Source organism: Macaca thibetana, chromosome 2, assembly GCF_024542745.1.
Source record: "Macaca thibetana thibetana isolate TM-01 chromosome 2, ASM2454274v1, whole genome shotgun sequence".
In the NCBI taxonomy this organism is placed as follows: domain Eukaryota; kingdom Metazoa; phylum Chordata; class Mammalia; order Primates; family Cercopithecidae; genus Macaca; species Macaca thibetana.
The window spans coordinates 128,623,266-128,635,538 of record NC_065579.1 but is presented as its reverse complement, the minus strand read 5'-3'; the positions used below and the strand labels follow the sequence as shown (position 1 = coordinate 128,635,538).

Sequence of the window (12,273 nt, the reverse complement as noted above, 5' to 3'; positions counted from 1 at the left end):
ATTTACTGCCTCCCCCAAGTTCTAGCCAGGAGGCTTCTCAAGCAGTTCAAATTGTTACAAAGTTTAGCTGGAGGTTTCCTTCTCGTTGTGGTGTTTTCCTCGTGCCTCTGGTCACCCTCCCGAAGGATCCCCGTGATGCCAGGCAGGAGTGGCTTGCTTGGGGACCCGTGAACTCACAGGGCCTTTCCCGCTGCTTCTTCTACCCCTGTATTTCACTCAGCTCCTAAATTGACTCAGCTTTCAGCTCCAGGTAAGGTGGGAATCTTCTCCCATAAACTAGACCTTCAGTTTCCCCAGTGGGGGTGTGTGTTTTGGGGGTGGAGGACCTCCCTTTCCCACTTCCATAGTTTGAGCACTCACAATATTTGGGATGTCTCCTGGGTCTTGCAGGAGCAATCCACCTCCTTCAGAGGGTCTGTGGGTCCTCTTGGGTTTCCTGTTTTATTCCTGCAGTGGTTCTGGAGTGAAAATTCCACAGTGCAAGCCTCCACATGCTACTCTGTCCATCCGAGTCGGAGCCGCAGTCTACTCCTGCCTCCCATTTGCCATGATCTGTTCCAAGTAGGTGTGTCTTGGGGAAGTAAAAGGGAAATGTGAATAAGGCAAGCGCTGAAAGAATGAGTCTGAATATTTCAGAAGGTTTTTATTACATGACTATTCCTACCTCAAACAGAATTTGGAAGTTCTAAAATTTTATATATATATGACTTAATTGTATAATTGTCCAGTCTAGGTTTTGGCTCAGGATACACATTATTGCAAAATTTGCCAGATTTCATATGTGATCCACCTATTTTGCCAATTGTTTCCAACCTTTTCTATTAATATATACCTACTATTTTTTTTTCTTAAAAATTGACCTTCTATTTTTACTTAGATAAATTTTTAAAAATGGAAACTAGCTTTTTATCTGAGAAATGGAGAACCAGTATCATTACCATAAATAGATGTTAACCAAATAATAAGTTTAATTAAGTACAGTGAAAACTAGACCACCCTCCTTTCTAAATAGTAGGAACATATTCTTGCCTATAGAATTCTCCAGACCTGTTCCCTCTTTGTGATGTTAGTATAGAGGGGATATTAAAGACCTTCTAGCCCCCAAATCTAACTTTCTCTTCAAGCCATGGGAAGATTAAAAGCGAATTTTCCTGCAGGTGACTGAATGCTATTTGTTGGCTTTTCTGTGCATGATATCCCACAGTGCATGTGAAGTAATCATGTTTGTATATGACACACCACAAATCACACATATGAGGGAACACAAGCCTATTAATGTGCATTCCTCAGATTTAGTGCATGTGACCTAATCATATTTGTATATGACACACCACACATCACACATGTGATGGAATACAAGCCAATTAATGTACATTCCTCAGATTTAGGAGGTTTTTTCCCCCTGTCTATGGGCTTCAGCAAAGTCATTTCTGGTTTTGTAAACTCTGAAGAAAGATAACAGTATAATATTGAACTTTACTAGTGTTCAACCAGGAAGCTTCTACTAATAAAGAATCAGGAGAAACTCTGACTAAATGTGTAAAACTTATGAACTTTATTTTGTAAGAGCTTTGGCACTTTTTTGAAAATCTGCCCCACTTGCCTGTGAATCATCTAGACCAAGATTATCCAACCCACAGCCAGTGAGCCACATGTGGCTCAGGACAGCTTTGAATGCAGCCCAACACCCATCCATAAACTTTCTTAAAACATTATCAGATTATTTTGCGATTTTTTTTTAAGCTCATCAGCTATCGTTAGTGTTAGTGCATTTTATGAGCAGCCCAAAACAATTGTTCTTCTTCCATTGTGGCCCAGGGAAGCCAAAAGATTGGACACCCCTGCTCTAGACAATTGTAAATGTTCTCCTTATAGTTTATAATCTCACATACTTTTATTATCCAAAGGAGAACTTTTGATTAAGGAAATTCCCAGACATTGAAAGCCAAAAATCAAAGAAAGACCTACCGTGGTATTCTAGGTTGGGTTTCAGATGAGTTAAAAAGTAGATGATTTTTTTGTGTTTTAAAACATGGTGTCAATTTCTTTTGATATGAAATTAGATCCATTTATAAAAGTTTTCAGTGATTCCAAAACAACTGTATCTTATTATTGTGGGGGGGGCACATAATTGACTTTTGCTTTTGATTACATGATTGTTGCACAATGCCACATGTTTAAGCAGCTTAGTTACGAATGTTAATAATCATCTCAAGTGAAGTCTAAGTGCAAAGTGTAACTTCTAGCTACTAGTTGTAACAACTTTTTATCATGTAAGTCATCTCATTACCATCAGGTGGCCAAGAAAAAGAGTTGAGAAACATACTGAGTTTTGTATAATTAATCACAGCAAACATATGTTCTTAAAATTTCGGATTTTGAAAGTAAATGCCAGCTTCACTGTTACCACTGTGAGACATCACCATTGAAAACCCCAGGCAATAATATTCTTTATTTTAACAACCTCTACTTTGTATTATATAAAGGAAAACATTTATTGTAGAAAATTTGGGGGAAAAAATCTATAGAGAAAAAATAAAATTCACTCATAATCCTATCACTCAGAAATACTATGATTAATATCATTTGTCTTTCCTTCCAGACTTCTGTTCTATGAATAGTTTCTCTTATGCAGTGGAGGTTGTGCTGTGTATTTGGTTACCTGTATACTGTATCGTAACTGCCCATGGATGATATTCCATTGTGATGAACACCACAATTTATTTAGCCATTTTTCCTGTGGATAGACATGTCTTATATTCCCAGCTTCCCAGCTTCATCTAATCATGGTTATATGATAGTAATCACTTGTTTTCAGGCAAGTATCTGCAGAGTAAGTAAAATCTATGAAGCTGATGTTGAGGAGTCTGAAAATCAGGTGCACAGAGGATCATGATGGGTGCTTAAGGAACAACAATAATAAAAACGTCTCAAGAGAAAGTTATTTCATTATGTAACACTTAAAATTACTGAAATGATTATTTGTATCCTCTCAATTAGTGTTGTGATTTAAATTTAGTGATATATCATCATTTTACTAGGATTAGTTTTTTCCCGGTTTTTTCTAATTTAGCATGCCGCCAACGGTAGAGGTTGACAGGAAAAACCTGTATGATATGAATGTTGACAAATGATTTCCAAAGAATTTCAAAATGTAGACTACTTACCAGTTTAGGTCCAATAAAATTTGGAACTCAATCGTCCTATTCTGGGTTGCACTTCCACACAGGTTCAAATACAAAAAGTAAAATTAGAAGTCCCAGAAGTTACACTATCAACTATCCCCTGCTCATTCCTACTTCATTACTTGACTCCATACCTTTACAAAAGTTCGTTGTGTTGCTTCAGAGCTATCTAAACTACTGGTTAATAGCTATATCAGATTAGGCTAGTCCAGGCTGAGGTACCTGAAACCCCCAAACCTCAGTGGCCTAAAACTATACTTTTTTTTTCAACTCATACTATATGTTCATCATGAGTGAGATTCAGATCTGATCCATTGTTTCTCCACTCCTGAACCCAGAATGATGGAGGAGCCAATCTCTGGGACATGGCAATCTCATGGCAAAGAGAAAAGAGAGGAAAGCAAACCATATTCTTCAATAACTTTTATAGCTGCCACTTAGGGTGGCCTATTTCCCTTTTATCCACATTCCATTGGTTGAGAGAAGTCCTATGGTGAAGTCCTATATCTATGGGATGCCAATGAGAAGGAGAATTATGCCCGTCTACAGGCAGGGAACCACAAGTCCCATAGCCAAGGCCAACATCAGTGAGAGTTAGGCAGGGAAGCATAATCCTCTCAAGGCGCAGAGGACTTAAACAGACATGGATTGAATCCACGTAATATTTCTCACTAGTCGTGTATCTTAGCAAGTTTTTTTAAACCTTTCATTGTAGTAAAGTACACATAACATAAAATTTACTGTACTAACCTTTTTAAAACATAGAGTTCAATAGTGTTAGTCTTTTACATTTCTGTGCAATAGATCTCTAGAACCCTTTTCATCTTGCAGAACTGGAACTTTACACTCATTAAGTAATTCTCCATTTCCCCTTCCACCAGCCTCTGGCAACCAGCATTTTATTTTCTATCTCTATGAATTTTTGACTATTCTGAATATCTCAAATAAATAGAATTATAAAGTATTTGTCTTTGGGTGTCTGGCTTATTTCACTTAGCATAATGTCCACAAGGTTCATCCATGTTATAACTAACATGTGTCCAAATTTTATGTTTTTGAGGCTGAATAATATTTCATTATAGGTAAATACCCCATTTTGTTCGTCTACCCATCTTTTGAATAATGCTGTCATGAACATGTTTATACAATCTTTTTAAATTTTAACTTTGGGTCCAGATTACATATGTACAGAAATGGGCTTTATTACAATGCAATATAATGAGGATTAAGTAAATGATATTAAAGCATGTTCTGTAATGCCTAACACATTGTAGGTGTGTACTAAGTATTAGTTACTAATAATACCATTTTGAACATGGGTGAAAGTTTATCTGGTCCAAAATTTCCCAAATACTGTTATTCTTACCAGTGGTGGTAAGAGTTGATTTTAAGGTAGTTCGCAAACATTATTAAAATTGAAAATTTTTATATTAGGCATTAAATTCATTTATTTTAGAGAGTGCCCAAAAATGTAACTAGCACATCAAGCTAATTATTATGTGAATATTATTGAGATGAAGGTAAAATAGATGTTTAATTTTTCTTAAACCAAGTTATTTTTTTAAATAGACAAAAATGATACATATGACTATCTGATGTTTAGAAAACAGTAGTATGATTCAAAAAGAACAAAATTCAACCCTATTATTTCTTTTTTCTTTTCCTTTTTTTGTTTTTTTTTTTCTCTTTTTGTCATTTCAAAAAGTATTCATTTCAAGCTGAACTCATTCAGCCCACCTGTTTTGTGACTCATACAAGATAAACCCCAGTGTTGTATTTGCAGTCATTTCTCCCTGAAGGCTGATGTTGGTATAGGTGATTTAACCAAAATTACTCAAACTTTCTGTAACCTCCAAACACACACCTTTTGTTGGAACAAACCATGCTGTGGTATAGCTCAGCTGCATCAAACCAAACCTGTCCTTTTATAGTGCTGTCAGGCCACAGGGAATCACTGGCTTTGGGAAAATGTTCTAAAAATTGTACATTCGTATTATTTGAGTAACCAGAATATGGTCATTAGTATTTCAACCCTAAGCAGCTGCTATCATTTTTTGTTGTTATTATCAGAGCATTGCAGCTCGACAATCTTAGCTGACCTAAACTCATTGTGAATACCCACATCACATAATTTTAAAGGCAACATAGAAATATGTTAAAAGACCCAATAAGCAAAAGAAATCCACGGGAATTCAATCTTGTTTGGTATCATTAGACTCATAAATGTATTTGAATTCTTCCTATCTGTAAGTTCAGCTGTATTTCCCCTATGGCATGAGTCAATGATGTTTAGAAATTTCTCCGGATAGCCAATGTTTTATATCATTTTTCCATTACAAATTCAGTTAGCCAAATCACATTCTGTGGTTAAATCTACAAATACAACATATTTCAACACTGGGGGCAATTGTGATGCTGTTGTTGAATGAATAATATTATGTTTGTTGTTGTTATTGACAAGAAACTGATTTTTCCAGTGCCCTGTGTTGCTATTGACAAATGCTATCAGCCATCCCTCAACACCCTCACCCCTTAGCATGAGTTTACAGTCCAGTGTTCATGAAAAGGAACTAAATTATGAATCTAAGTTTAGAAACCGCAGAGAGTTTCATTAATCCCCTAATGGAATTCTCATTAACTTTTTAGCATTTTGCCTTATTTTTCTCAAAAATTGATTTAAGCCTGAAGAACGAAGACTTTAAAATATAGACTCTCTTGCAATTTTTCATGTGTATAGCTATTACTCCACGGGAATAAATCTAAGCAATTCTTATTTTTGATTGCTTCACAATTTGCCCATCTTATCATATAAGGCTGGCTCCAAAATCATGTACACTTCATTTCATACAACTTTAATCTGTCCATTTGGCAATTTCTTCCAGCCTCTGTATGCGTCAAAATAAGTCTCGCCGCCTTCCTTTCTTGGTTTAGGAACAAGCGGCCCTCTAGTGGTAGATAAAGGAATTTCCTTATCTCCCCTATCAACGTGTTTTCAAGGAGACATAAGCACAATAAGTGTGAAATTCTCTAAAGTATATGATGAGTATGATAAAATGAATTATCTCACACATTAATTGAAATGCCTTTTTTGGGACTTTTATTTTAGATTCAGGGGTATATGTGCAGGTTTGTTACATGAATAAATTACGTGTCATATGGGTTTGGTGCATGAATGAAATACCTTTCTTAAAAAAAAGGAAATTTATATACTGTTATTTTTTTCTGATTTCATCTGTTACACCAAGCATTACCAAAGGCATCCCATTCTACTTCCACTAGCTTCCTGTAATAGCCATCATCTCCTCCGTGTAAAATATCACTTCTTGTACTTCAATCTGTTTTAATTCTCATTTTGCATTTCAAGCTCCCAGTCAGCCACCAGGAAATGTTGTTTGGAATGCCACAGACACTAAAGTGTTACTTAATTGGGAGCAAGTTAAAGCCATGGAGAATGAGTCAGAAGTAACAGGATATAAAGTAAGTTTTCTCATTTGCAATGCTTCATTTTCGTAATTTTGGCAGTACTTTTCAAGAGAAGCTAGGTATAAGTGAATTTTTCTATATATTGATATGGTTTATGTAATCTAATTTTGACAAAGATACCAAACTTTCCATAAAATGGGTAATTTTTCAAAATGTCTTCTTAAATATGGTTTCAAGTGAAAGAATTCTGTTCAAGTGGGAATTTTGGACACAATGTTTCCAAATTGTGTGTTAGTTTGCTACTATTGATGCTCACCTATATACTACTTAAAAATAAATAAATAAAAATATTGGCTGTGATTCCATGGTCAGGCATTCAAGGCCCATACACTATGTCCCTGCCTTATCTGTCCAGCCTCATAACTACACAGCCTAACTGGGCTTTTCCATGGGAGAAGTTCACTCTTCCCAAGCCTCCCTGATTTTGAGAACCTGGTGATTCTGCCATGTGCTAACCTCTAATCCAAGACTTACAATTAGAGTCATGAATGAATCTTACATTCTAGTGGATATAGAAAGACAAAATTCATTAATTTCAGAATGACAAGTTCTATGAAGAAAACAAAAAGGGGCAATATAACAAGTAAGTGTATCTGTTCATGCATTTTAGGTTTTCTATAGGACTAGCAGTCAAAATAACGTACAAGTACTGAACACAAATAAAACTTCAGCTGAACTTTTGCTGCCCATTAAAGAGGACTACATTATTGAAGTCAAGGCCACAACAGATGGAGGGGATGGGACCAGTAGTGAACAGATCAGGATTCCACGAATAACCAGTAAGTTGGTGGAAGCCATTATTTACTTTATTGATATCAGGTTACTCTCCCCCATAGTGAGTCAATCAGTGTCCCTCTGTCCATTCTTTCTTACCAGCAAGCCTTTCATCCAAATGCCGGTAAGGTTTTGGTAGGTGAGACGAGGGCAAAAGGAACCCCTCAAGAGTGGTGCAAAATAGGGAGAAAAAAATGAGGGCATGAAGAAAAGATGTAAAAAAATATTTAGCAAAACTTCCTTTAATTTGATTTTTTTTCCTCATTCTGAGTTTTACTTAAATTTCCCTTTGGATCTCCTATAAAAGCAGAATTCCCTAATCACTTAAGATCTTTAATAATCTAGTTATTTGCCTCCTACAACTTATAGATAAATCTTATCAATTCTTTAAATAGAATGATTAACATTGTCAAAGTCCTAAACCACTTACCTGTGCCAAACTAAAAGACTCCTTAAAAATTCTTCTCCTAGCTTCCAAGGAGGTTCATATTAATTTTTCCTTTCCAAATCCAAGTAAAACCTATTTTACTATGGAAATTATATGTTTAGAGTTGGAAGCAGACTTTGGTATGCATATTTTATCAACTGCCAATGCTAGAATAAATTTTATTCTCACTTTTAAATCCCAGGTCTGGAGTTCTCTGGCCTCAGTTTAGCTATTGTAGAGCCCATTTTGACTTCATATGCTATTCTATAGTTCTTAGTGACATAAATGACTTTGTTCCCTGTTTCCATTCATTTAGCATGGCCTAGTCTATAGTATTGGGCAATCAGGACTGAAAGTTTTGTCTTTAATCTTGGAAAACAAAATGGCAGACATTAGTAACTGAAGAGAAAGGGAAATAGAAAACTTGGAGGAATTTTATCTTTCTGTAAAACCATAAAGACTGCCATACTTAGACTAAAACAAACAAAGCTATACTAAGAAAACAGGAACTACTTATTTCAGAACTAAGTTCTGCAATGTAAAAGTCTACAGAACCCATCTTGGACTATAGAACTCTCTAAAACTGTATGCACTTCAATAGAGCAAAACTAGAAATTAAGTTTATTATTACTGTTAATTTAGATTTTGAAATAATGAATATGTGCTTCTTGTTCCCTGAATGGTGCAAGGCATAGAATTAGCATTATAATATGAGCAAAGTGGCAATTTTAAAAGAAATAGGTTCTAGGCTTTTGCAGGGACAGATGTTATTTTAGCATTTTAGGGCTGCTGAGTCAAGAGTAGCCTTTTCATCTGACATCTGCTGTCTTGCTGAGCTTGCAAGTGACCACACAGGGCCATCTCTATGAAAATGGTGCTTTTATTTACTGCTTTTTAAAAGATGATGTTTTATATTATGTGTAATAATTTATCTGGAAATGCATAAAATAGAAACAAGCACAGACTCTTCAAACCCTTACCAATGAAGCATTGTTTAATTAAACCATTGAATTATCTCAAAGTTGTTTGTGATCAAGTATAATTGTTTTCATAATGATTAAGTTGTTTTTCCAATTTCAATTAAAGTTAAATAATAGTAGATGAACAAAGCCTAGAATCATTTAAGAAAACTTAAAACACATTAGTGTTTTTATAGTTACTCTTGGCAACTAGTATATGCTGCATTGGTAAATAAAATGAAGGCTAATAACAACTTGTGTTGCCAGCATAGGTTCATGTAGTGATTCAGTTTTAATAGGAGAGATACTGCTTTTACTGTGTGTCTTAGTCCCTTTTGGCTTCTCTAACAAAATTACATAGACAGGTGGCTTATAAACAACAGAAACTTAATTCTTGCAGTTCTGGAGGGGAGTCTGAGAAGCCCAAGGTCAAGTTGCTGGCAGATTCAGTGTCACCTCTCAAAGGCCCTCACCTCCTAATACTCTGACATTGAGGGTTAGGATTTCAACAAAGAATTTGGGGGGAACACCACAAACATCCAGTCTCTAGCACCCTGATTACATATTGTACAATCCTTATTAATGAGCTGTTCATCATCTTTGACAGGTATGGATGCAAGAGGATCCACTTCAGCCATCTCGAATGTTCACCCTATGTCAAGTTATCTGCCTATAGTACTGTTCTTTATTGTATATGCCCTGTGGTGATATTAGCTCCTTTTTATTATTTATTGGAAAGTTATTTCATTACCAAAAATGTACTTTCATGAAATGCAGTGATTATGCATGTTTTTTTCAACTCTTATTTTTAACTTTCTACTTCATTATAGGTAAATATGAATATAATTTAAAAAAACAGTAAATCCTTTTAGGGGAATCTGAAATGCCTTAATATTAACTTGATAAACCAAAGGAATTTACATATTACATACTTCAGACTTTTGATATAAATGTTCTTTAGCTATGAGTTTAAGCACTGCCTATGGATAAAGACTCACACACTCTCACATGTACACACACACGCATGAGAACTTCTTTTTACATTGAAAGACTCCTTCATTTAATTCAAATGCTCTTTTCCCATTATAATAGCATTATTTGGAAGACTTAACCAGTATCAATTTGAAATGCTGATTTAAGTCCCCAAGGATGAAGCATACATTTTAAAAATTATCTTGTTGGAGAAGAGTGGCATGTGATTCAAAAGAGCATTGTTGGGAAATGCTACTCTGGGGCTGAGAAGAATGGTGTTTGGTTTGGTATACTGCTAAATGGTTGTAAGACTCTACAAATCACTCTGCTGTCTGTACCTCTCAATTATTCCTCTATAAAATAGAGAGATACTAATACCTATCTGACCAGCCTTTGCCCATGAATTAATTTTTAAAAGATAAAGAAGGAAGTATGAAAGTGCTTTGTCACCCCAAATGCAATGGACCCGTGCAAAATATTAGTATGAATTTATTTAATCACATCAAAGTCATGAAGACCAGCCAGATTTTCAAGCTTCATTCTGTTTCATTCAGTTGCATTCTAAAATTGTTTCATTCAGTTACATTCTAAAATTCAAATGATCACATTTTTTTGTTTCTCAAAAAAAACAGTTTTTTTTTTAAATTAAAAAAGGAATTGTTTCCTTCACAGCTATGAACAAGCTTTCAGGTTTCATTAAAACCAAGAGGAAAAAATCAGGAATGACCTGAATCTCAACCCAAATAGTAAACAAAATCCACAAAATCCCTCATTTCAATTTCCAGTTCCATTAAGGGACCCTCTCTTTTTGGATGGCAGAGATGGTTTTTTAATGAGATCCCACCATCTATCTCAGTGAGTCTGGCAGACTTTTTAGTTCCTGAGTTAAATTTGTAATAGAACCAAGGCGATGCTGCTGACTTTGATATGTATGACTCAATCTTTCAATATGTGGTTTTCAAAAAATTGTTGAAGACATGACTTCATAGCAATATATAAAGAATAAATTAAAATCGACAGATTGAGTATTCAACATTGCAAAATCAATTTTTTACCTATTTCCTACCAATTTCACATTTTGCAGGAACTTGTTCATATTTCCAACGATATCAGAATTTGAAAACAGTTCAGATATCAAGAAAGATTAAAAATTAGGGAAATTCTGATATCACCATAAAGCAGTATTTTACATTTAGAGATTACGTTTAAGATAAAGTCATCATACACAAAAAGAATAAATATTTATAACTTTCTCTATAAGGTCCATATATACTGTATATATTGAAACAATCTGAATGACTAGTAGATTTCATATGACCATTGTTATTTCCAGTCAAAAGTAGGGAAACACTTTCTCCAATACTTGTATTTTATGCTACATGTAATGAAGTTGGACCTTTTTATTATTTAGTAATTCCTATATGTTCCTATACTTTTTATTTCCAAGATGACTGCTCTATTGTTTCATGTTGTTTTTAGCAATATATCTCCATGAGATATGTACTTTGTTTCATATTGAAAAGTATAAAATTTATCTTTCAATTCCTGTGTGTGTATCCTATGGTTATCTGTATGTATTATTTTCTATTCTAATAAAATTTATAACAAGCAAATGCGTGTGCAGTATTAACTGTGGTATCGTGAATGTCTACAGGGGGAATAGGAGACTACCATAATAGTTACGCTAAGGCTATCGTTTCTTAAACTTTTCAGCCAACATTTAACTTTTCCATCTTTTAGCAGGATATTTAAAAATATTTATATGCCCTACTGACTTAGTACAATCAGCAATTTGAGACAATGACCTGTACATTACAGGTGTTTCAGCTGTGGGGAGAAGTTGAAGAACGGGGAAGCAGAAAATTCACCTAATAGAATTATGGTATCTAATTTTGTCTGACTTTATTTGATTACAAATGTCTACTCCCACATTTTTGACAAGTATTTTCTTAAAATTAATATCAATGCATTAAGTTGTTCATAGACTGCCTCATTGGTATCAGTGTTAGAGACTTGCTTTTAAATAATCCTTATGATAGATATTCTAAATATTTCCAACATTTTAGTGGAAGATGTTTTTAAACAGTTTCAAATGTTATTGTTGATGTAAGGAGAAGGACAGCTAAAATACCAATCATTTTCTTACATGATAATTGAAAGATTTGTTTAGAGGCAAGAAAATTAAGTGGGAAAACTATGTTATAGGGGTTGTATCTGGGTGTGCATGTGTGTGAGTCTAGATTTAAGCACAGTGGTAATGGGTGCATTAGTACACCTTAATGAAGGGGAATGACCCAGAAAATGTGCAGAAACAGATTATAGCACTGAAACAGTGTTAATGTCCTCTCTCCTGCAGAAGGCAAGGCTGATTGGCATGGCAAAATCAGAAAGTCAACTTTGAATCATACCGCCTTCTAAATAACACCTTTACCTATTTCTGGCCGTGTGCTCTTATTCCAGTTCCATAGCTTCT

General features: G+C 34.8%; 1 protein-coding gene across 2 annotated transcripts in view; it reads left to right on the top strand.

Annotated features, from left to right (window-relative positions):
* Positions 1-11,413, top strand: part of CNTN3 (contactin 3) — a 340,485-nt gene extending 329,072 nt beyond the window's left edge. For both annotated transcript variants that reach the window (XM_050778567.1, XM_050778566.1), the window contains exons 21-23: positions 6,550-6,662; positions 7,279-7,447; positions 9,436-11,413. In XM_050778567.1, coding sequence (XP_050634524.1) covers positions 6,550-6,662; positions 7,279-7,447; positions 9,436-9,536 — 383 coding nt within the window. In that variant the 3' untranslated portion in view covers positions 9,537-11,413. The remainder of the gene's footprint in view (positions 1-6,549; positions 6,663-7,278; positions 7,448-9,435) is intronic.
* The last annotated feature ends 860 nt before the right edge of the window (positions 11,414-12,273 follow it).